General features: G+C 36.8%; 1 protein-coding gene across 1 annotated transcript in view; it reads right to left on the minus strand.

Annotated features, from left to right (window-relative positions):
* Positions 1-26,167, minus strand: part of LOC129721436 (Krueppel-like factor luna) — a 115,263-nt gene extending 89,096 nt beyond the window's left edge. Inside the window, exons 1-2 of the mRNA XM_055673992.1 lie at positions 21,283-26,167; positions 21,069-21,209 (exon numbers count right to left, since the gene is read on the minus strand). Coding sequence (XP_055529967.1) covers positions 21,069-21,209; positions 21,283-22,015 — 874 coding nt within the window. The 5' untranslated portion in view covers positions 22,016-26,167. The remainder of the gene's footprint in view (positions 1-21,068; positions 21,210-21,282) is intronic.
* Between the last annotated feature and the right edge of the window lie 932 nt (positions 26,168-27,099).

Raw genomic sequence — 27,099 nt, forward strand, 5'->3', positions numbered from 1 at the left:
GTTTGAAGCCATTCAAATAGGCACAAATTTTACTATTAAAATTGTTTCTAATTTAAAATTTAGCAATGATTTTAAATAAAACAATTAAAATATTAAATTGGAATGCTCGCTCATTGAAGGCCAATGAGAATGAGCTATTTAATTTTTTAACAGTAAATAATGTGCATATTGCAATTATTACTGAAACATTTTTGAAACCTAACATAAAATTAAAATATGATCCCAATTACGTGGTTCATAGATATGATAGGATTCAGGGTTCCGGCGGTGGAGTTGTAATTGTTATTCATCGCCGAATCAAACATCGTGCTCTTCCCCATCTTGAGACGAAAGTTATTGAAACTTTGGGAATTGAAGCTCAAACTGAACTTGGGATTTTATTTATTGCCGCAGCATATTTACCATTTCAATGCACACGCGAGCTCAAAAATTATTTTAAAGGTGATTTACAAAAACTCACCAGAAATCGTTCGAAATTTTTCATAATCGGCGATTTTAACGCTAAACATCGTTCATGGAATAATTCTCAAAGTAATTCCAATGGCAAAATTTTATTCAATGATTGTTCTTCAGGATACTATTCTATTTTGTCTCCGAATAGTCCTACATGCTTTTCTTTTGTAAGAAACCCTTCAACAATTGATTTGGTGCTGACAGATCAAAGTCATGTATGTAGTGATTTGATCACACATGCTGACTTTGATTCTGACCATCTTCCAATAACTTTTTCTTTATCACATGAATCAGTTTTAAACCCTATGAGCTCTGTTTTTAATTATAACAAAGCTAATTGGGAAAGATACAAAATTATATTGAGAGAAATTTCAATAATGAGCTTGATTTGCAAAACGAAGTGAATATTGATTCCGCTTTGGAAGCATTAAAATGTGCAATTGTTGATGCCAGGAATTATTCTGTTCCAAAGGCTCAAGTGAAATTTGATTCACCAATAATTGACGAAAATCTTCAACTTCTAATTCGTTTGAAAAATGTCCGCAGACGTCAATATCAACGTTCTCGTGACCCTGTTTTTCAAACTATTTATAAAGATTTACAGAAAGAGATTAAACATAGATTTACTCTTCTTAGAAATCAAAATTTTGAGACTAAAGTTGGAAAATTGAAACCATATTCAAAACCATTTTGGAAGCTGTCGAAGATTCTTAAGAAACCTTCAAAGCCTATTCCAGTTTTAAAAGATGGTGAACGTTTTCTTGTACCCAATGAACAAAAGGCTCAAAGACTTGCTCAGCAGTTTGAGAGTGTTCATAACTCAAATTTGAATTTTGTGAGTCCAATTGAAAATGAAGTCACACGTCAATTTGATTTAATTTCTTCCCAGAATTTTTTACCTGCAGAAATAATTGAAACTAACTTGAATGAGATTAAATCAATTATTAAAAATTTCAAAAATATGAAAGCACCTGGTGACGATGGAATCTTTAATATACTAATCAAACATCTCCCTGAGAGCACAATGGATTTTTTAGTGAAAATTTTCAATTGCTGCTTCAAAATTGCATATTTTCCCAAATTATGGAAAAATGCAAAAATTACTCCCATTTTAAAACCGGATAAGAACCCAGCTGAAGTTTCAAGTTATCGACCAATCAGTTTGCTTTCTTCAATAAGTAAACTGTTTGAGAGAGTTTTTTTTAGCAGAATGATGTCACACATCAACGAAAATTCAATTTTTGCAAATGAACAGGTTGGATTTCGCCATGGGCATTCCACAACTCATCAATTGCTCAGAGTTACTAATATGATACGAGCTAACAAATCTGAAGGTTATTCCACTGGAGCTGCTCTTTTAGACATAGAAAAAGCATTCGACAGTGTTTGGCATAAAGGTTTGATTGCGAAATTGCAAACTTTTAATTTTCCAATTTTCCTAATCAAAATTTTAAAAAATGATCTTACTGACCGAACTCTGCAGGTTGTCTATCAGAATTCAAAATCTGATAGATTTCCTGTCAGAGCAGGTGTGCCTCAAGGTTCAGTCTAGGGTCCAGTCCTGTACAACATATTCACTTCAGATCTTCCTGATTTGCCTCCAGGATGCACAAAGTCATTGTTCTGCGATGACACAAGCATTTCCGTAAAAGGAAAAAGTCTTCGTGTCATATGCAGTCGATTGCAGAAAAGTTTAGATATTTTTTCTTCCTACTTGCAAAAGTGGAAAATCTCTCCCAATGCTTCTAAAACTCAAATGATAATTTTTCCGCATAAGCCTAGGGCTTCTTTCCTCAAGCCAAACAATAATCACGTTGTCAAGATGAATGGGGTTATTTTAAGTTGGTCCGACAAGGTTAAGTACTTGGGACTAATTTATGATAAAAAACTTATTTTCAAAGAGCACATTGAGAGTATACAAGCCAAGTGCATCAAATATACGAGATGTTTATATCCTCTCATTAACAGGAATTCTAAACTTTGTTTAAAGAACAAACTTTTGATTTACAAACAAATTTTTAGACCAGCAATGCTTTATGCTGTACCGATCTGGTCAAGTTGCTGTTCAACAAGGAAGAAAACGCTCCAAAGGATTCAGAATAAAATTCTGAAAATGATTTTGAAGCGTCCTCCTTGGTTTGGTACACTCGAATTACATAGACTTACTGGTGTTGAACCATTAGAAGCTATGTCAAATAAAATTATTAACAATTTTCGACAAAAATCGTTGCAATCCTCAATTGCTACGATAAGCTCTCTTTATAGCCAATAAGTTAGCAATTAAGTTAGTTGTAAGTTTACTTCCCCTTTTCTGACAAGTAGGTTTAAATCCCTACGAATGATAAGTCCTAATTGCGAAAGCAAACAAATCCTAACAATTAAAATTACAAATTTCTAACAGTGTTGAGAAGTCACCATTTGTGATTGGACACACATACTCATTATTTACTAATATTTATCATAAATACTTAAGCTACTAACAAATCCCCCCTTAAAGCAAAAAAAAAAGCGCCGGGTACGTCTTTACGGTTATGAGGGATGTAAAGAAGGAAGCGTTACAATCGTTGTTGCCAGAGACCGACCTTACCCCTGAATCCCTAGCGTCTACAATCGAAAAGTAAGGGTAACTTTTATCACCGTTTCGAATTTTGATACTTTACACGCCTGTTTATAGGTTCTGCTGCTCTTCTCTACCGCGCATCGTTAATTACCCTGCCAAGTATCGAAAATTATGACTGCCTATGACTGCAACTATGCATCAGACACCAAGTAAAGTCCTGGGAAAATACATTCTTTAGAGTCCAATATCGTATCACCTTCTACGATTGCGCACCTTTCCTAACGCCTCTCGATCAACTGAAAGTTAATTTTCAAATTGGCCGCCGAGGCGAAATTCATATTTTGGCCGAATCTTTTGAAGGTTTTGAATTTTATACCTATGGTACCAAAAAACTGCCATAACTGCCATATGACAACAAAATGCATGATTTGTGGTGACTTTTCTCACACAATCTGTCCTGTGAAAGAGACCACTGATAATTTCAGATGTGTAAATTGTAGAAGGAAAACACAAATCAAATTTCTTTGATTGTCCTGTTAGATCAAAAATAATTTCTTCCGGACAACGTAGGTATTCAAAACAACCTGTTGTCAATAATATTCATGTGGGTAATCAAAAAAAAACTTTCAATACTGTTTAGGCATCACCAGTATTTTCTATAGTTAATGTGTCTGTAGGTAATTTATGAAACAAGAAGTTCAAATTCAAATTTAGGAAACAACAAATTAAAAACAAATAATACTGTTCAGCATTTCATATGCTAGTGACCTTTCAGGTAATATTTCAAATTCAAACAGCAACAAGCCTTTCGTGTTTATTGCTGAGAAGTCAGCCAGTATTGATTTAGGTAGTCCAACTTCCGAGAAGATTGACTACCTACATCAATCCATGCTGCGCTTTGTTAAACTGTAACTTGATGTACGAAGCTGTTCAAGTAGATATAAAATTTACTACTTATATTGCTATGAAATTGAAATTCAGCAATGACTTTAAATATTGCTGTCAATTTTCTAATTTGTTTGCTCTTTAAAAGCGAAAAAAGATGATTTTTTTTAATTTTTAACAGTCCATGATGTGCATATTGCAATTGTGACTGGAACGCTTTTAAAGCCCACTGTAAAACTTAAAAGAAACCCTTATTATATGGTTCATATGGCGGATATGGTGGAGTTGCAATAGTTGTCCTCCGTCGAATAAAGCATCTTGAAACGAAGGTTATTGAAAGTTTGGGAATTGAAATCAAAACAAATATTGGCATTTTATTTATAGCCGCAGTGTATTTACCTTTTCAATGCACTGGTGAGCAGAAAAATCATTTCAAAGGAGATTTACAAATACTTACGAAAAATAAAACTAATTTTTTATCATCGGTGCAAAACATCGACCGTGGAATAATGCACAGAGCAACTCCAATGGAAAAACATTGTTTAACGATTGCTCGGCTGGATTTTATTCAGTTTTATTTCCAAATGGTCCTACATGTTTTTTTGTTAGGCATCCATCCACAACTGATTTGGTATTAACAAATGAAAGTCATTCATGCAGTGATTTATTAACGCATGCTGATTTTGATTCTGATCATCTTCCTGTAACTTTTTAAGTCTGTGTTTAATTATCACAAGGCCAATTGAAATCGATATCGTACCATGATCGAAAAAAGCTTGAATTGCGATATTGTTTTACAAAAAAAAATGACATTGACAGAGCATTGGATGATTTGTTTAATACTCAATGCCCGAAACTTATCAGTTCCTAAGGCTAGAGTGAAATTCAATACACCTATTATTGACAACGAGCTTCAACTTCTTATAAGCTTTGATCCAGCTTTGAAAGTTATTTTTAAAAATTCACTAACGGAAATCAAACATAGATTCATTTTCTAGCGAAATGAAAATTTCATGAGAGAAGTTGAACAACAAAAACCATATTCCAAACCTTTCTGAAAGCTTTCGCAGGTTCTAAAGAAACCTTTAAAGCCCATTCCAGTCCTAAATGATGGTGACCACATATTTCGTACGAATAAACAAATAGCTCAAAAATTTGTTCAGCAGTTCGAGAGTGTTCATAATTTCAATTTGAACGTAATGAGTCCTATTGAAAATGAAGTATTACAAAAGTATGATCAGATCACCACTCAAGAATTTCTTTCTAAAGAGGTACTGGAAACAAACTTGAATGAAATACGAACTATTATCAAGAACTTCAAAAATATGAAAGCACCAGGAGATGATGGGATTTTTTATATCCTCCTCAAAAGACTTAACGAAAGCTATTTAAATTTCTTGGTGAGAATTTTTAACAGATGCTTTGAATTAGCATAATTTCCTTCAAAAGGAAAAACGCCAAAGTCACTCCAATTTTAAAACCTGAAAAAATCCAGGTGAAGCATCATGTTATCGACCAATACGTTTACTCTCTTCTATAAGCAAATTTTATTCGAAAGAAAAGCCTTCGTGTCATATGCAGTAGGCTGCAAAAAAATTCTAGATACATATATTTTCATCATATTTGCAGAAATGGAAGATTTCTCCTAATGCAATAAAAACACAATAAATTATTTTTCCTCATAAACCAAGAGTTTCTTTTCTCAAACCCACCAACAATCATGTTGTTAAGATGAACGGTGCAATCTTAAATTGGTCTGATCAAGTTAAATACTTAGGGCTAATTTATGATAAAAATCATATTTTCAAGGAGCACATTGAGAATATCCAAACAAAGTGCAATAAATACCTAAAATGTTTGTATCCTCTTATCAACATAATTTAATTTATTTAAAGTAAATTTACCATTGTTTTACCACCAGAAAGAAGATGCTTCAAAGGATTCAGAAAAAACTTCTGAAAATGATATTGAAGTGTCCTCGCTGGTTTAGCACGAATAAATTACACAGGCTTACTAATGTGGAAACATTAGAAAATATGTCAAACCAGATTATCAATAATATCTAGCAAAAATCTTCGCAATCCTCCATTGCAATGATTAGCTCACTTTATAGTCAGTAAAATAGCAGTAAGTTTTGGTTAAGGTTTAATTTTAATTTCTTTTTTGTACTTGACAAGTAGATTCACAATTTTCCTATAATTATTTTCACTTAACTGCGGAAGCAATTACAATCTTTTAATGAAATGAAGCTTAAAATATATGTAATAGTGTTGATATGTCACCGTTTGTGGCAGAACACACAAAATAAATTCTGAATAAATATTAATAAATAATTATTCCATCACAAAACATCCCCCATTAAAAAAACTTCTGTGGAGATTCCATGTAGTGTTGTTTGGGTCAAGTCTTCGAGAAACTTGTACACAACGTGCTGTATACGGCATCAGCACCTCTCATCTCCGACAGCCATCACGGTTCGCCAAACTCTCGTACGTCGATGACCTCAAAGTATTTCATGTAGTTGAGTCTACAGATGCTCTCACTGCCCTTCAGGAAGACATCAGTATTCTGTCGATTTGGTGCAACGATAATGGTATGCGTGTCAACTCTACAAAATGCAAAATTATATGTCTTATACGCTCTGCTAATCCTGCTCATTGCCAGTACACTATAGGAACTGAAGCGCTCCAATGTGTCTCGTCTATTTATCTGCGATCTCGGTGTGACCATTGACGAAGAGCTCAACTTCAACGACAATATCGGAATCATGACTGCCAAAGCTTTTTCTGCACTGGTATGCACTGTTGGTAAGCAGCATTCAGGAGTACGCTTCGCTTGTCCCCGCACTGCCTGGGACAAAACCTCGCTGTTGAACGCGTGCAGAAGAAATTTGTACAGTTTGCATTACGGTCGCTCCCTTGGATCGAATTAGTCGAGTTTCCCCCCCCCCTTGTTTAGAGTCGCTATGAGTCAGACGAGATAAAGAGTAGCGTCTTTTCGTTTTTGATGTGATTCAAGAAGTAATTGACTGTCCTGCGTTACTCGAGCAAATGCCAATAAATGTCCCTCCTCGTCGTTTCCGGAACTATACTCTACTGGCTACCCGTAACCACCGAACCACTTAAGGGCTATTCCCACTGCTTCCGTTCCGGGACCGGACCGGTTCCGTGTGTCGTCCGGGCTCGTTTGAGATTGATTGCATGCGTTCTTATGAACGCATTTACACCGACGCGCCGTGCTCAGACCGGGGCAGTGTTGAGTTGCCGTCGTGCTGCCGCCGTGCGAGAGAAAAACTATCGTTGCCGACGATACTTTGTGTTGGCCGGAGAGTGCACGGAAGGCACTCGGGTGGATGCGTGTATGTTGTAGTGACATATTTCGCGCGGAGTGAGCTGCGGTATGAAAAAAAGAGAAAGACGTTCTTTCACATACACACATCAACATTTCTCAGCCAGAGCGCGGCGCAGGCACGGTTCGTACACGGCACAGTGTGAATGCATGAAAAGTCCCGGATAGGACACATACACGGTCCGGATCCGGCCCGGCCCGAAACGGAAGCAGTGGGAATAGCCCCTCATGGATAAAATTATCTCTGAATGTATTCGCTATTACTCCACAAAAAAAAAACGCTCAGAAAGAAAAGAGAGTATGTGTATAGAGTATGTATATTCTGTTCAAAATGGCGTCAAAACAAGCAGCATTCCGCAAGCGCATTGTACAGTTCGCTATGAGCTGCACAACAGTTTTGGCAAAAAATTCACGGTAAACCTTTTTGAAACCAAAAATCTTTTGGTTTCTATTGTGTATGATTTTCTGCGAACCTTTATAACTATAAACCACCAGGAAGGCAGTGGAAGTGCGGCTACAGTAGTGGACAGAAAAAGACTTTTTTCTTTTTGTCTAAATTATCTATTTGTACCCCAAATACGCAACCCAACGAATTTACCTTAGTGTCGTCCAATCGAAAATTTCTTTGGGATTTTGAGTTCCTTCAGTGCAAAAATAACAGAGAGCAACGAACTGCAAACAGAGGTTAGCAAAATCAAGAAATGCACTCGAAAAACGGAATTGAAGGCTGTACAAAGCTCTTACTCCGGATTTTTAAGATAGCTACGGCGGAAGGCCGGGAACGGAAATTTCTCAAATGTTCAATATTTTTTGTTAGTTCATAACGAATGTGTTTTGATGAAAAAAAAATTTTTTTGACAGCAGTAGAAGAAAAAAATCTAATTTTTAGTTGTCACCGGTTAGGTGTCTATTATAAGTATGTTAATAAAAAAGCTTTGAACAGAATCATAAATCGACAGGCATACTTAGATGGATAGAAGATACTTTACCTTTGCAAGTAATACAAATTACAATGCATGGAATCCTTTCGCATCGTCAGAAATATTGGTATAATTAATATTATTTTGTAGCTACGTAGTTTACAAATATTTTCTAATAACATTTCTTAAAATACACGCTCTTATAGTATAGGTCTATTAGCTTTAAAAATGACCTCTACTATAAAACTAAAGAATTTATGAGAAAAATAAACGAAAATTTCTAAACATATTGCAACGCGAGAAATATTTCTGCTACGGTAACAATCACCAGCACTGTTGTATTTGTCCCCAAACTGTGCGAGGTTTTCCCCAGCCAATCTTTTCATCCAACAACCGAGCGAACAAACTGCAATTGTGCAGAGCGTGAACGAGCTTCAGTGGGTGCACTCGAGCAATATGCACGACGAGTCTCAATATTTATTTTTGCTTGTTGAAATTATGCGTTGAATCTAAGGATTGCGTGAGTGTCTCCGGCCACCCTCACGCTCTGCTAGGATGGTGATATCGATGGATGTGAATGGGAGCATACTTTGGGTGTGGAACGTGCTGCAGCATCACCGTCGCTGCTTTCTTCTTCGGCCAGATCCAAAGTTGGACGAGTGAGAACAGAGACACTTGGTGTCGTCATTCAAGTCCACGGAAGCCCTGGATGCGCCAGATAGTAGTTACATTCCAGTGCCCGCGTCTATATGGGGAGACAGACGGGAAATGAATAATGCTCGCCAGTCCATCTTTTGTGTGGATTAGCCTCACTGTCGATGCTGAATGGTGTAAAATTCATGTCGAAAACAATGGGTCAAGTCGGCAAGGGTGTTTTCAACGTGCGCCTGCACAATGATACTGCCTCCACGAGGGAATTCATTTCAAATTACACATTTTGCTACTGCTCTTCTATTGTCAAGTGATGTGGGGATACGATCTAGAGATGCTTTTATCGTGGCAGAGGCATTAATGGATTTTTCACTAAATGTGCGCACAGGCTCGTGTTCTAGTCCGAGGATCGTGTAGACGGATTAAGCGATAACAATCCGAAGGAAAATCTCACCTATTCATTGAATGCCACACCTCTTATGAATTATGCGAAGTGTTGTTGATGTCGATGTTGAACAGATGACGAAAGGTTCGGCACCTTCCTCTGACAAGGTGGCATATTTCATTTTGATAAATTACACTAAAAAGAGACGTGATCCCTTCTAATAACCACAACTTCAACCAACCACAAATAAACTTTCGGTTAGTCTCGGTGAAAGTAAACTCATCAATATAAACTCGAAATAAGGTGATACCTTCACTAGATGGATTAGGGCAGTCTTAACCCCATTTAAATAAATTCATCAGTATGTTTCCAGATACATTGTTGTGTAACTGTTAAACATCAACAATATCCAATCACTCCACTGCAATCTGCTTGCTCATCGATGTCGATTCAAGGAGACATCCTTAAACCAACCGCAAGCGGTTGGGTGAAGATAAATAAATTAGTGAACAAGTTGCGAAAGGACGAACATAAAACCAACTTTTCCACTACGTTGTCGTTCAACTTGGCAATGATTGGCATCGGTTCTTCTGGAAGCAAGTTTGTGTGACGAGATTGGATAGTTTCGGACTAAACTTTCTCCAGCGCTATTTCCATGGCTGTCGTCCTGGTTGTCGTCATCGTCATCATCATCGCCATAGCCATTTATGTCAATTGTTTGATCTAACGGGCAAAAGACTGCGCGCGCTAAGAAGCGTAGAAAGAAAACAGTCTGAGTGCGTGCTATCTGAAAGTTTTTTCCTGCGGATGTGACCTCCTAAGGGGGCAAGAGGCAAGACATAAACTCTTAGAAGCTATTGTTTGTCAGTCCAAGAGCGTCCAGAGACAATGTATTATAAGAAGCTGATCCTAATTATTATAATATTGCAAACTTAAGCGAGATGGAAATTAGTTGAAAACAGGAATGAGATAGACAGAGGCAATTGAACAAAACGAAATTTAATAGCTCCAGTACCTAATAAGTATACGGGAACAAGAGGTGCTCCGTCGTTTCAGAACAACTATGACAACGATTCATTCATCTTCTATTAGTAATCCGTCTCAGTTATTACCACTCGTCATCATTATTCCGCGAACTATCGCGCGATAACTAATGAAAGCGTCACCAGTCTCAGTTAAAACGATAATATCTCTCATAAGCATATTATGCAACCCATGAAGATATCTTTACGATACTGATGAAAGACTTTAAACGTTGCCTACGTAACATGCCCGGGTTGATCTGTTTCCCCGATATCACTTTCATGCTATTGGAAATCCCCATAAATCGAATCTCATTCGATAGCTCATCGCGCATGAACGAGACCCCAAGATGCCCACAAATAGTAACACTTGGAGAAAGGGTTCCGTTTCGTTCACAGCTTCTCCCTGACCTCCTTCTGCAGCCAATTCAAAGGCGGTCGGTCGGTGTGAATTGAGCCGAATCTAATTTCTCTATTCGCGCTAAAGCAGCGCAACAAGCAGATTATGGCTCGACCGCCGTCGCGGTCACACCGGTCCAAACAGTTCCGGATTCCATTTATGGGTTGATACATTGGCTGGCGGAACCTAGGCTAGGGGAAAACGACGCTGTAAATGAGGATTATGTAAAGGGCGCTTCTGGTGTTGACAATGCCAATGTTGTAATCGTAGGTCCCGAAAAAGAGCGCGAGTGTGCGATGAATCGCAGCCTAACCGTTTTGTATGAACACAGCAGACGCAGTTTCGAAACATTTCCTTTTACTGAAACCAGTTGTATCTACATTACATAATTATGGGATTTATTTAGGCAACTGTTGACATGCACAGTGTTCTTATAAAGTTTTACCGATAATCATGAAACTGGTCTACCGGTGCTCCTAAATTATATCAAATTAAAAATAACAGGAAACAAAAATTTTGGTCAAGTAATTAGTCCTGCTTCCGTTTGTTTTTGTTGCATGTACAATGTACAATGTACATGTATGTTATCCACGTTCGTAAGAAAATTCACGTAATGATGCAATTCTATTCTATACGCTACACGAATGTTCAACGAAACTGCTGCTCTGCCCATAATTCAAAAATTGGCTAATCTGCCATTTTTACCAAAATCGAGAAAACAATTTCTCGTGATGGTACTCACCCTAAACAAGGTCCCTACGAAAGCCGATTGTCAAAAAAATGCAATTGGGAAGGCAGCAAACGTGAAACAATTTTGGCTAATATCCAATATCCATTATGAACCTGTAGCATGTTCACGAACCAGTGTATTATTACTGAACTGCGTTTCTTCTAACTCTCGAAAGTGTGTTGTAGCTTGGTGGTTACTGGCGCCAGGTGAGCGATCGTAAGATCCTTGCATCAAATTTGACTTTTTCACAAAGAATTTTTGCTGCTACAAGAATTTATTTGTTGTACTGCGAAACCCAATGATCAAAACGTGTGACTGTTTCCTTCTGTCATAAATCTTTACATTTAAACAATGATATTTAGCTCTTCGATTAGAAATAATATTAATAAAGAGAAGTTTCAGATTATATTTTGGATTTGATGAGAAAAAAATAGGAAAGTGGATTGTGAGATTACCATGAATAGTAATATTTTCATTATATTATTATATTGCTGCACGTAACAATTGTCTCGTCGTCCTTTTCATCCTCACTTGTGCTTCCGTGTTGTTTTAATAAATTTAAACCCATTTTCATCATCAACGAGTACGACATAATTCACATCGTATGGATATTAGCCAATTTGCACACCGTTTTGTCAACTGACCTTTCGTTTGTAATTGAATAAACGGCTACTGTGTTAAAAATACGTGGCGAATGGAATTTTTCTACAGATTTCTCTGTTTCAACTCAACGGCAAGTTTCCAGCATATATGAAGTTGTAATGAACAGTCAAAATATGTTGTACCGACAAAAAACTTTCAAATGCGTTTTTCTCGATTTGATGCCAATGGCATATTAGCCAATTTTTGAATTATGGGCAGAGCTGCTGTACAATCTACTAATTCCATGCTTACGAATTGTGCGTGAGTGGAATAACGAAAATATATATTTCTAGTGTTTAGGGCAGCCTCAAATTGATACAAAATAGACCCAAAAAAAAATCTCGAGTTCAAGTCGTGTTCTGGTTTCACAAAAAAATATCGAAATCGGGTCGGATTCGGGTTCGATAGCAAAAAAAAGTTTCGGGTTCGGGTTTGAAACGAGACAAAAATTGGGTTCGGTTCGGATGCGACCATATCTAGTGGTCCACTATAGATTAATAGAGCAAAGAAGTCCTCTATAGGTTAATTTACCCTCCTTTTATTCCAAGCGATTAATGTGTCGCTACAAATCCTTGAAATAGAATCGTTTTTCACTAGATGTTATCATGTTTCTAATATCGAGCTAGTATTAATTAAGTAAAATAAAATTTGTTTGTTATTGTGATTGAGTCATTTAGTAACGTGTAACACAGTTGAAAAGCCAGATTGATGCAACTACCAGCAACTTCAGCAAGTGATTTCATAAACTAGAATAATTTGTTCTCCAACCAATGACCAAAACCCGTTTAAAATTTATTAGCATTTGAAATCTTTCATTCTGACGTTGCTTTATTTGAAATCTTTCATATTTCTTGGCATGCAACCCCACTAGAATAAGACCTAATTCTACGTCAGAATAAACGATAATATTTTTGTGTTTTAATATATAAACTAAGTTAGTATAAACTATAACTAGTTTCAATAGTTTTCATGGAATATTCAGATAATTGGTAATTAAAAAAAATAACTCTCGCATTTTTTTAAAGATGTAAGAAGGCGTTGTGGCATCATGATCAATATAATATGGTATCCCAAAAATTGGGTTTCAAATAGCGTCGAAGTTGATGTTTGTGACCATTTTTGAAGTTTAGAAGATATTTTTTACCATTTATTTAAGATATATTGCCTTTTTAGGCTATATTCCAGTCACCAGCTACCGAGGTCGCTGTCTTGAATTTCTAAATGGCGTCCACGATCGATATCCAAGCTTAGGGCACTATCCCGATTCTGAAAACTCACATATTGGGTGGTATTCGGTAACTTTGGGTTGTAATCTAGTTGTTATTTTGCAATTCATAATAGCACCCAAAGTTTTTTTTAATTAGAAAGGTTTGTTAGTAGCAGGTATTACTTTGCAACGATTTTAGTCGATAATTGGTAATTATTTCATTTGACATAGCTCATAATGTTCGTTGAGATCCTATGCCGAATCCAGAATACGTTCCTCCAAATTTGGTCTTGGGCTGCTTCTCTCCAGTCTCCCCTTACACCCGCTGCTCTGGCATCCTCATCGACAACACACATGTAGCGCGTGCGAGGTCTGCCTAGAAGTCGTCGGCCTCTATCTGGGACTCTGCTAAATATTATCTTTGCCGGTCGCTCATGCGCCATCCATGTTACGTGGCCAGTCCACTGTAACCTGCCGTGTTTCATCAGCTTGACAATACAGGTCGGACTCGATTATCCGGAACATCAAAAAAAATTTCAATCCGGATAATCGAGTATTCCGGATAATCGAATCACAGAGAAAATATTCAAATTTGCTATTAACGAACATAAAATAAATATTTCCTTTTTTTATTGTACTTGTATGATGCAGTGGCGTAACCAGAAACTATTTCTGAGGCGAAAAGGGGTAGAATTTTGAGTAGCAAAAAAAAAAAAAATTTGATATTGATTGTTTTCACTTGATTCGAACATGTCCCAAACATGCCGAAAATGACATAAACGGGCACAAATATGCCAGAAGGGATGGTAAAGGTGAAATTTCGGAATAAAAATTACAAACGAACACCAAAAAAAAAAAATGAAATTCCGGATAATCGAATTTCGGAAAATCGAGTATTATTGACTTTTCGGAAAACCGGTATTTCGGAATTCACAAAAATGAAAACCGGTAAAACCAGTAAAAAACCGGTATTTTTTTTTCGGATTAATACAAACCAGGGATGACTCGTGGTCTTTAAACCTACTTTTTCATCTACAAAATTCTCAAAATCGTAGTTTGGGGAAGTAATGATGATTGTCCGCGAAAAAAAACCCAAGCCACTCTCTCTGTACTATTTAAAAACAAAACTGAAAAATAATTAAAGGGTGTCGAAAGTCTCCGGAAGTGGTTTTCTTCGGCCGGTTTTCTGCCGCAGTCTTATGCAAAAACCTGTCGAAGTAAGCCACTGGCGAAGACGTTACCTACATAAATTTGGATTTGAAATTTATTTTTTGCTTAGCGTCTCAGGTTGCATCTATTTATGGACGTGTCGCTGCATGATTTTGTTTTTGCATTTATGAGTATCTATGCTTCTTTACGATCCAGATTTTTTTTGTAAGACTAGGACCTCTGCGACCATTGTTTTGATCTCTTGTGGTATACGATCCAGATACAACACTGGATAACAGTGTTTGAAAAACTCCAATGAATGAATCTAGTGATATGATTACGAAGAACATAATTTCAAAACTTATGTAATTACAAAAAAACCTGAATTAATCCACCTAGTGGTGCAGAAACCTTTGTTATACTAACTACCCATTACTTTATACTTATTAGACCAGTAAACCACAAATCGTATACAAACATAAGTCCAATTCCAATAATGAATAAAACGAATTTAAAAGATAGTTTTCAGAAGGTCAACCAAATACGGTCATTGAATTAAAGCTTGACGTGGGTTTCGCAAATATTATGGATGTTTTCACTGGAGTATATGAGTGTTTTTTTTTCGATCACAAACCAATTTTTAAATGCTAGTTAGAAGCAACTCAATTTTTTTCTTGAAATAATCGAACGTGAGGAAACAGTAATAGATAACAATGATACTCATTTCATACTAGAACAGCAAATATGTATGTTAGTTTAATGCAGTTCTTTTTTTTAAATCCCCATAATCCAGGTTTGAGTATCACTTTCGCTTTAGTTTTAGAAATCGCAGCACCTATAATTATGAATCAGAATCTTATATTTTTTACGAGTTGAAGCAAATTTCTACAAACCTGCTCTCGAAAAAATATAGTTCAGAATTATACAAGAAAAAAAATATTCATGAAAGTTGTCAATTTAATTTTATCTCAAATGCATTATCTGAAAATAAGGGTTTTTACCAGATTTGTGAATTTTGGATTTTCAGAGTGTAGTCGAGAACATAATTCCTTTCGAAGGTCTAGGCTGTATGATAAAATTCGAAATGAAGACTAAACTTGCTGCGATAACGAGAAGCGGAATAACATGGATACTCTGGTTGCCCTTAGTCTTAAATTAGAAAGCAATAATTATATCTTACATAACCATAGTGTATCCTATCATAGAGATAAGTAACTTTTCACCTGCGCACACTAGTAAACGTCTATAGCCATGTAAAGTTGCTTCAGTTTCATCCAAACTGTAAATCATCGCATCTCGATGTTCACAATTTCTCAAAACTTTTTTCTTGTTTTGCCAATTACGTTCACCATCAACTGTAGATTCCTGGTGACGAGTGAAAAGTATATTCAGAACTGAATTAAAAACATAGAATAAGTGTTCAACTGAAAAGTTTTCCAGCTGTTAGAAATGTAGCATTGCAAACGGGTGGCACTAACATATTTGTACGTGAATAGGTCTATACATCTTTGGTACAACATTTCAAAATATCTGCATCGCTAATTGTGTTACTTTTGGACACTGTGAGATCAGATTTTGCTACAATGTTTGGCTCCCGAAAGCTGTAGAAGATTCTTATTCTTCGCAAATATGGGTTCAACGTACAATTCAATATATATTTCAGAGAAAGTGAATACGGAAGCTTCGCAAGGCAGAAAAGAAGCTAAGTGAGCATTGCAGTTTCCACTAAAATCTAATTCAAATTTTTGAGAGAAAGCTAAAGGGTAATTTTTTTACACCAGTTAAGACGCACCACGACGAGTGTAAAAATAATGCAATGTTGTCAATGATTGCTGTTTTCTTTTAAGAAATAAATAGCGATACGAAAAAAAAGAAATAGAGGGATAGAGAAGAAGAGAGAGCAGGGAGAGAGACATGAATTATCCAAAAAGTAAAATATCCCATGTCTGAAATATACTTCGGTCAAATTTATACAGTTCAAGCTACCAATAAAAAATCACACTTAGTATGGTTTTTAAAGAGCTCTAGGGCGTTCATTTGAGCATGCGAACATCAAAATCGGAATATGCGTTTTGTAAAATGAGCATTTATTTTGTATTTTTTTGTTTGTTTCGATTCTGATATACTATACATATTAACAACATATTTACACAAACATACATACATACAAGCACACATACACATACATACAGAAATTGTTCAGTTCGTCGATCTGAGTCGATTGGTGTATAACACATGGCTCTCCAAGCCATTCATTTTGCCTTAAAAGTTAAATATTTTATGTAAAAAATACTCTTTGATCAATATTTTGAGAACTAAGCCACTAATCAAAAATCCACTCGGTAGCATTCTGGGGGAGCACAGTAGCTTTCGTTTGCGTATAAGAGCATCAAAATCGGATATTGCGTTCTGTAAGAAAGGTGCGTTAGTATTTTGCGGCACATACATACAGACAACATACATACACACACACACACACACACACACACACACACACACACACACACACACACACACACACATACACACACACACATACACACGAACAGACATTGCTCAGTTCGTCGAGCTGAGTCGAATGGTATATAAGGTACGGCCCTCCGGGCCCTGGATCTATTTTGCGTTTTTCGACCGATTTTATAACCTTTGTTTAGTATAACAATGGTAAAACTTGCAGATTGTTATTTAAATTTCATTCACATCGCAAAGCTTAGCTTCAAATTAGTGAATAACTTTAAATTCGTAGAAAAACAATATTTGAAACTGTTGAGAAGAGTATATGAATGAAGTAAAAAAAAAGAAATCACGATCAGACCAGAATTTACTTTTTACGAATCCGAATGAATCGAAGGTAAATACTTCTATATTTTGTTCGATGCTCTTCAAACAGTTCGTCCAAACTATTTATTATTATAATTATTTTATTAACTTTAGCTCCTGATGGAGAAACGAATAATGTGGCATATGAATAAGTTTGTAACTGAAATAGAAATAAATATTTGAAATGAAAGGCTGGTAAAAAATATGTAAAAATATAGAAAATTATAGAAAAACCAGAAACTTTTACACGAGTGAGGTCTGGTACATTCAGCTAGTTGCTAATAAAAGCCCGCTGCGGTACGGGCGACGAAGCTTTGACCGTGCTATAGCTATTTAAATTTCGCTTTTTCAAGGAGAAGTAATTTTTAGGATGAAATTCTCCATTGGTTGATTATTTCATCCTGTAAACACTTTGTATCAACAACAAATAAATTTCTAATCCAAATTTATATTTATTTATTATTTTTTTAGTTTTACTTTTGAAAAGCGCAAAATGAATAATGACTTGCGTATTTTCGCTGATATGATTGTCATCACTGCCTCAAACTATGATTTGTAGGTTCAAAACCCACGCGTTGCCTCTGTGAGTATGAGTGTGTAAAGAGATTAACTGTTTTACTTAAACAATAAATGTTTTGCTTTATTGATATAAAGTTTTTTGACATATTACCGATACACACAAACACATCGTCTGAATCCGAGCAGATTGTTAGAAAATAACAAAAATTGATACATAGGTAAGGGTAAATTAATATTTAATGTTGCTTCTGTCTAAATGTGTTCATTATACAGGGTGTTAAAGAGCTCACATAAAATCCTCCAAGGGGTGATAGAGGACCATATTTGAATAAAAAATCCTTCTACGCATATGGCGAAAAGTCAACTACTGCAGAGTAGCCTTTAACGAGTAAAAAATTGTGAATTTTTGAGACACTATTGATTACGACATTTTCTCAGTTCTCCAAGGGAACCAACAGAGCTAAGCTAGCTATCATACTTCTTGTGATAAACCCCGTTGAAGGTGAACATAACCGAAAACTAGAAGAGAATAACTCTTCAGTAGTTGAATTTTGACCATATGCGCAGAAGGATTTTTTTCGTCAAATAGGGTCCTCTGTCACCCCTTAAAGGATTTGATTAAAAGTGAGCTACCTAACATTCTGTATACATCGTCATGTGATTTTTAATGCCTACCTAAGGGAGTAGCATTCATTAGCCTAACAATGATTTATGAATATTGTGAAAAGTTTTTCTTTTCAATTTAAAGAAAAATACCGAAAATACCGGTTTTTTAGCCTCTCCAATACCGGTATTTTGGACCTGGAAAAAATATCGGTTTCACCGGCTTTACGGGTTCACCGGTTTTTGTTGTACCGGTAAACCACCCCAGCCACACCCCATTTTCTAGTTTGCCTCCGAGTATTGATCGCAGGATTCTATGCTCGAAGACCCGAAGTGCTCGTCGATTGGCCTCCTCCCACGTCCACGATTCATGTCTATAGAGCGCCACCGGGAGGATCAGAGTCATATAGAGCGCAAATTTCGTACGGATCTGTAAGCTACGGAACCTAAGCTGGCTGCGCAATCCGCAATAAGCCCTATTCGCTGCCGCAATCCGTCTCCACCCCGCGGATCACCTCGTTGCCACATGTCACGAGAGAACCAAGATAAACAAATTCGTCGATCACTTCGAAAGTATCCCCATCAATCTCCACCGAAGCACCAACACCCGCAGAACTACCATGCTCTCTGCCAGCCACCATGTACTTCCTTTCTCAACAGCTCTACGGTTAACACCATTTATATCAATGGCGTCCGCGAAGCCTAGAAGCACGTGAAACACCTGCCATTCGAATTGCACCTTCCAAAGCTACGTTGAACAGTAAGTTCGAGAGCCCGCCACCTTGCTTCAGACCATCTAACATCACAACCGTGTCAACATCACAAGGGAGTAGACCTCTCCATTGGGGTGTCTCCAAGTGTGCTTCCGAATGTTCAGACGTGCAAATGGGTACTACACGGGACGAAAGAACTCCTCCCGTCCGACTTGTGCGTTCGTATCTCCGATGACTATCTTTATACCGTGCTGTGAGCACTCTCCATACGTTTTCTCAAGGAGCTCATAGAACTTCTCCTTTACGTCATCGGTTTTATCGTTTGTCGGCGCGTACACGTTGATAAGGCTGTAATTGAAGAATCTGCCCTTGATCCTTAATACGCATAGATGGTTATTAATAGGCCTCAACCTAATGCCATGCTTCATTCCGCTCTTTCGCCGTTGTATTTGAAGAAGTGTCTGGGTCGTATCGACCGCCCAGAATTCACGTTCTCCGGCTTAAGGCCAACGCGCCTCTTGTACGGCTGCTATCTCAACTTTTGCCTTCCGTAGCTCTCTGGCAAAGATGCCCGCGTGTGCCGGTTCGAGCAGAGTCCTTACATTCAAAGTGCCAAGTTTCCAATCGTTGTCCTTTCTCGTTTGCCTAGGTCTATACCGATTGTGCCGATTCGTATCATTCTTTTGTTCGTAGTATGTTTATTTCAGCATGCTGCCTTACTAGGGTTGCGATGCCTAGTCTCACGACTGGGCATCGCAACACCAGTAAAACTATGTAATTCGAGTGTACCAAACCAAGGAGGACTTTTCAAAATCATTTTCTGAATTTTAATTTTTTTCTTGCTAAGCAATAACTCGACCAGATCGGTACGGCATAAAGCATTGCTAGTCTGAAAATTTGTTTGTAAATCAAATGTATATTCTTTTAACAAAGTTTGGAATTTCTGTTGATGAGAGGATATGAACATCTCGTATATTTGATGCACTTTGCTTGTATACTCTCAATGTCTTCTTTGTCGCACCTGTCACTGTTAACATTATCCCGATCGTCACAATATTTTCCCGAGTGGGTAGTAAGGAATAGGGAAGGTTTAACTTCCTTACTACCCACTTCTGAACTAAGTAGATTCACTGTTCGCCATCGCCATCACGTTGAGAGTTCGAGCCAACTTTTCTGCTGACTCATGGGTTACTATGGCTTATGATGCATGGGTAATTTCGTCAGTGGTAAAGGAAAACCACGAAAAAACATTACATTTTTTTCATTTATCTGATTATTCCGTGTGGGTAAGTTCCCACAGGGATATTTTCCGAGTGGGTACTACTACCCATACTACCCACATCAACCGCCGGCCCTGGATCTAGGTAATACCCAAATTGGTTAGTATTTGACTGTTTGAGGCTAGTTTTATTGTGTTATAATTCTTGCACGACATAGTTCTCGTTTGATGTTCTCAAAATCGATGTCAGCGACAATTGAATAATCTCATCGAATGATTGTTGATGATAAGAGATTGTCGTATGTCGGTTGTTACAAAGCAGAGGCCAGCCATATTTTGGTGTATTTCTATGCAACAACAAATGGATTGAGAAAGTTTCTCTTCTTCTTATTTGTTTGAATTTGCGAATCAGACTAAACTAGAAGTATTTTGCCTTTAAATATGTGAATAAACGTTTGTTGGTTTTCGTTTGTTAAGGTTAAAAATTTGAAACAATTGTTACATCACCTCGACAGCGTTAATATTTTGCTGCTGGAATGTTGAATCTACTGTTATTAAAAGAACCCTTAATTTTTCGTCTAGAAAAAAAATCACGTCAATGTTGTGAAAATTGTCTAACATACATCAATTTCACAATGCGGACAAAAAGTACTTCAATTGTTCATTCCATTGAACCATTGATTACGTCAATACGCTGTTTTCGCGAAAAGCCCTTAAGCATTTTGATAGTATATCAATCGTCAATACTGAAACATTCCTTGAGATCGGTTTCTTTAGATATTGGACATTGAAACATCTATTTTTTGCTCATTGGTACTGGTGAAAGAACACAACCTACTAACCTGTATGCGTCCGCTGGTGCGCTTTCAGATGCGAGCTCTTGGTGTAAACTTTCTTGCAACCGAGAAATTGACACTTGTGTATCCGTCGCTTCGAGTCTGGACTGTGATCGTGCTGTCGCTGGTGATGTTTTGAGCTGCTTACTGTGGATCAGAAATTAATGAAAGTCGATATTAATAACTCAGCCTGCGTTGCTGGAAACCGCGAACAGCTTACCTGACGAAAATGACGAACTGGAGGACGACGTGGAACTTCGCTGGGCGATGGCTGCCTGTAGTTGGGGACTGACCTGTATCACTCGCGTCACCCCGACACCACCTTTACTGCTGGAGGTCGTCAGCCTGACGATCGCGTTCCGCGGTATGTGCGTTCCCGTCGATACCCTCAAAATGCTACCCTGATGCTCTAGGAGTGCAAGTTCCGGTTCAGTTTTCACGGTCGTCGCCAGCGTCGTACTGCTGCCTTTGCTGCCTATACTGAGGTGCGATTCCGGCGAGGAGGGAGGCGTTAACGTCGGTAACAGTTCGGATGTAGTCGCTCGAGCCACTAGCCTCAACTCGATTGCATTCTGCGGGTGATGATGGTGATGGTGGTGGTGGTGTACAGAGATTTTGCCGAATTTTTCACTCTGCTCGTCATAACTATCGGAATTGTTACCGTCGTCGTCATCCGGATCGAGCCGTTCCTTTTTCACCACCACCGCACAGCTCAGCGACGGACTGCTGTCCCACGATCCGGAACAGGACGAGGAGGAAGAGGACGACGAGCTCGAGTGTGAGTCCGAGTTTCTATCATTTAGGTTTAGTTCCTCTATGCAATAAGAATCTACTTCTACCTTCCAGCCCGCGATCGGGCCGGGCGCAGCGAACAGGTCCCATGGTGTGGCTATGTCGGCTGGCAGCTTCTTGTAAGTCTGCAGTTTTGGCTCATCCTTCAGGTATCGCTCCATTTCGTAGCAAGTCTGAAAGTAGAAAAAAAAACGAAACAGACACCTGCGTTAGTGTTAAACTTATAAAGTTCGTATAGGAAAAAGCAAGTAAATTTCCATTTTTTTTTCAGCATAAAATGTTTTATAAGTCTGTCGGAAGTACGGTTGACTGAACGCGGAAAATATAAATCAAAATGTGTGAATTGGGTGAAAGTTTTCACGAGTAAAAGAAAAAGAGTTTCGCTGAAGATGCTCTACCATTGTCCGACTTAGTGATTGTGTTGATTGAAATCGAATCATCACTAGCGTGTGCAGTAGCAGCAAGGAAACAGGATTTACTATGCAAACGCTTTTTACCGTAACCGCAAAACTTTTAATATAACTTCTCCCACAATGCTTCTCCAGTCGGCACGGAAAGGTCAGAATGCTGCGTTACATTTGGATTGTGGACCATTGCAAAGTTCTGCAAAAGTTCGCGCTTCTTGCGGCACAGTAAAAAAGAAAGTTCGCGCTGAATTATGTCCTCGTTCTGTTCCGCCAGCAAGTATAGTATAGTCCTAGTTTTAATTCAATGTGATGCGACCAAGTTTGAAAGTTTTCATCAACTCCGTTGCTTTAACCCTGTTAAATGTGCTGGATGAAATGTATATCCTCGGTATTGTGGTTCGCTGCGCGCGTTTTGACTGAAAGTGATATTATAGGCTCGCAGTTTCAGTTTACTCGGCTGTTCTTTGAATAGTTTGATAATGCTCAAGTGGAGATTTTTCCAGAAAGTGAACAGGTTACTGATGGAAGAGCGGTGTCATGCTTCCGCAAACTGGCGGACAGAGAAACTTTCCTAGCAAAACGCCAACATTCAAATTTGCCTGCCAATTCGAAATTTAATTTGGGATCACGGCCTACCGGGAGAGTAGGCCCTGGTGAAATGCTGTCGGAAAGTTCGCGGAAGCATTCGCTGGATGAACACTGTGGTTCGGAGAGAAATTTTAAGTGATTTCGGATTCTGCTATGTAATGAAATCACTTTTTTTCTTGATTGTTTTATTTTAATGAATTTCTGACGAACAAAAAATAGAAACTGGTTGCAGGTTAATCCTATTAACATTGTTCACATGACAACCTGGGAAAAAAATTGGATTCCATAAATTGAAATCTCGCGCAAGAAAAGATCCTAGACCTCAATTCGATAGACCACAATACCGGGGTATGCAAATCAAATGATTAAACTCATCCCCGAATTACGCTTGTTGTCTTGGATATATTTTTCTGTTCTCTCTCCAACGTGTCTAGGCCTTAAAGTAAAAATAAAATCCATCTTATTTTAAACCTTTGCTTCCTTGAGAGGATGAGCTTCGCAAGTTCTAAGCTCTTGTTGCTTTTGTAAAATTGGGTAATGCAGTAATCTGGGGAAATTAGAAAAATATTTTTCGGGTGGTGAGTACCACGTAGAAAATTAATGTTTTGTAATCTGTTACTAAATTAAATCAAATAATATAACTGTTGGAAAAAGTTATTCAGGTGGAGGCGCACTGTGCTTTAATTGCATAGAGCAGCAGTCATTCCTAAACCAAGTGGTAATTAGAAGTGATACATAAGGGGTTTATCAAAAGCCCTGGAGAGAAAGATCAATCAATGATTGTCATATAAAACCATTATATGAAATAAAAAAATATTAGTTTTGTTACAAGCAACAATGTTTCGATTGACGGATTAGCTTTTTATCATATAGTTGTGAGAGGCAAGAGTTCGCACCTAATATTTTTCGCAATAAAGCTGTTGCAGAAAAGAATATTTATGAGAAATGATTCATTTTGTGTTGCTCTAGATTGTATAATCAGTCGTAGCTACGATCTGTGACATATTTTAAATTGACGCTCGACAAGAGGTTTTAAAAAGCCATATCTAACATTTTTATATCATAACGCATCTATTCCTGATGAACTGTGTCGATCAGTTTTATTCTTATTCCCCAAGGTTCAATTCATGTAAAGTATATTATTTATTACGTTTGAGACCAGGTTTATGATCCGAGCTTATATGGTGCCTTCGAATGTTGTAGTCACCAAGCAATCGATTCTTGTCGTTCTTGTAAATATGAATATGATCCACGACAATGGTGCTGTGAAGTACTATTCGCTATGGTGCAAGACGTGAACTGTGATAATCCCCAAAAAACCTTGCATGACGGTTAGTTTAAAATTAACTGAAAACAGACAAAAACTTTTAACATTGAGAAAAAAGGAATGAAAATAAAAATATTCATCTTCTTAAAATTAGTTTTAGTACAATCTGTTAAACGAACTTTTCTACGAAAAACGAACAAAAAAAATCCCACTCGCCAATATGCTACGAAACACGTCCTGGTAATCACGAAGCTATTCATATTAGCCACATTGCTGCCTTAGCAGTTCTCACTTTGCACTGAACAGAACAAAAAAAAATGCATTTCCCATTTCACCAGCATTCGCTGCTCCGTGCGGCGACAGCGGAAAACAATTTTATTCCTATTGGAAACATTTCTGCTGAATAAATATCGTCCAGCATGAAAACATGTCCCGCGTTCGGTGCGGGGGAAACTTTGCTTCCTTTCGCAACCCTTTTTTGTCGTTGGGATTTTTTTTTTAATTTTTCCACTCCACTGACAAGGGTAGTGACACTCCGATGACAACGAGTAAAATTAATTGCATTTTTATTAGAAACATTCCCCTACACAGTGAACATTATAACTTTTTTTTTGGTAAACCACTTCTTTGTTGTGTCAATGAAAAGGCACGATTGCTGTCATTGTGAAGTAAGTTATTGATGTTCTTCAGTTTTGATGAGAGGAAAAACCTGCGAACCGTGACTGAGTCTCACCCGTGTTGTTACAATTTATCGACGTCGGTGGCTACCACCCAACTGACTGATAACAGCGAATTAATCATGTTAAACACATTTTCTTCATTTTTACGTCAAAGCAAAAGCGTATTTCACTTCTGTCGATGGTAAAAAAGAACAATAATGCGAGCAGTAATGAAAAAAATTCCGCTTCAAATTAAAATTATGAGCAGAATAATAATCACCACAACCCAACGATTTCCGCTCTATATTCTACCATTTTTCGCAGTCCATCAAGTTTCCCATCTGCCATTCCGCCACAGTCCAACGCTGGAAGATTGTCGTTTCTTTTCTTGCGCTAGAGCTATTGGTTCTTCGACGGTAGCATTATCCTAACTAATGGTTTCCTCGGAAAAGTTTCCTCTTTGTTCCCGCTCGTATACATCGGTACGTGAGGTTCGACACACTAGTTATTTCCAATTCTCACTCTCAATCCTTGCACACCATCATCGTTCGGCCGACTGATGGCGGAAGCTTAGAATAGGGAACTCACACAGTACCTCCCTCACTACTGCACTGTCTGTCTACTGCTTTTTTTCACGAGTAGAAAAAGTATCATTTCATCACGAGCCAGCTAGACGTCTCGCGGTCTATCCAACTCAAGCTCCAAAGCGAACCGAACCGTACCGAAGTGAAACTGTCAGATGTATCATTTCGAGAGTGCACTTGGAATGCAGCTGGCGTATGCCGCAAACGTAACGAACTACATTAGAAAAATGGCATTTCTGGTGTTCTGATGGGTGGGTGGAACGCCCGCCCAGTTGGTTATCTCCTTTGCCCATCTTTGGAAACGAAACGGCCAGTCGAACGAAGTGCAAACGGAAATCATGCAGAAGTTGCAGTCTTATTATGGTTCCCAGTATTTTCCTGATTGAGAAAGTGAAAGCCACGTCAATACAGTTTGGGTATTTTGCCACTGGACGTCGTTGAAAGATGCGGTTGGGGGCTAGTTGTGTAGCGTAGATTAATTTCATTTCTAGGGGAGTAAAATGTGTGTCTGAGATTTGAAATATTTTGGTGCTGTACAACCGTCATAAAGAAAAAAATGATTGAACTTCTCCATGAGTTTTCCAGATTTATTTTTTCTGAGCTGGGATTTAATCAAATGATCTATTTCAAATTATGTCTAATCTTATTGAATTTTGACTTTTGATGTTTGTATTTTGAATTTTAAACTTTACTTGTTAATTTAGCCTTTTGTCTACTTTTTTTTTCCTTTTTCCTTTTTAATTTTCACTTTTGATTTTTTTACTTTAAATTTTTCCATTTTACTTTTTACTTTTTACTTTTCACTTTTTACTTTTTACTTTTTACTTTTTACTTTTTACCTTTAACTTTTTACTTTTAACTTTTTACCTTTTTATTTTTTCTTTTTACTTTTTACTTTTTACTTTTTACTTTTTACTTTTTACTTTTTACTTTTTACTTTTTACTTTTTACTTTTTACCTTTTATTTTTTACTTTTTACTTTTTACTTTTTACTTCTTACTTTTTACTTTTTACTTTTTACTTTTTACTTTATACTTTTTACTTTTTACTTTTTACTTTTTACTTTTTACTTTTTACTTTTTACTTTTTCCTTTTTTCTTTTTACTTTTTACTTTTTACTTTTTACTTTTTACTTTTTACTTTTTACTTTTTACTTTTTACTTTTTACTTTTTACTTTTTACTTTTTACTTTTTACTTTTTACTTTTTACCTTTTACTTTTTACTTTTTACTTTCAACTTTTAACTTTTTACTTTTTACTTTTTACTTTTTTCTTTTTACTTTTTACTTTTTACTTTTTACTTTTTACGTTTTACTTTTAACTTTTTACTTTTTACTTTTTACTTTTTACTTTTTACTTTTTACTTTTTACTTTTTACTCCTTACTTTTTACTTTTTACTTTTTACTTTTTACTTTTTACTTTTTACTTTTTACTTTTTACTTTTTACTTTTTACTTTTTACTTTTTACTTTTTACTTTTTACTTTTTACTTTTTACTTTTTACTTTTTACTTTTTACTTTTTACTTTTTACTTTTTACTTTTTACTTTTTACTTTTTACTTTTTACTTTTTACTTTTTACTTTTTACTTTTTACTTTTTACTTTTTACTTTTTACTCCTTACTTTTTACTTTTTACTTTTTACTTTTTACTTTTTACTTTTTACTTTTTACTTTTTACTTTTTACTTTTTACTTTTTACTTTTTACTTTTTACTTTTTACTTTTTACTTTTTACTTTTT

This window comes from Wyeomyia smithii, chromosome 2, assembly GCF_029784165.1.
Source record: "Wyeomyia smithii strain HCP4-BCI-WySm-NY-G18 chromosome 2, ASM2978416v1, whole genome shotgun sequence".
Taxonomy (NCBI): Eukaryota; Metazoa; Arthropoda; class Insecta; order Diptera; family Culicidae; genus Wyeomyia; species Wyeomyia smithii.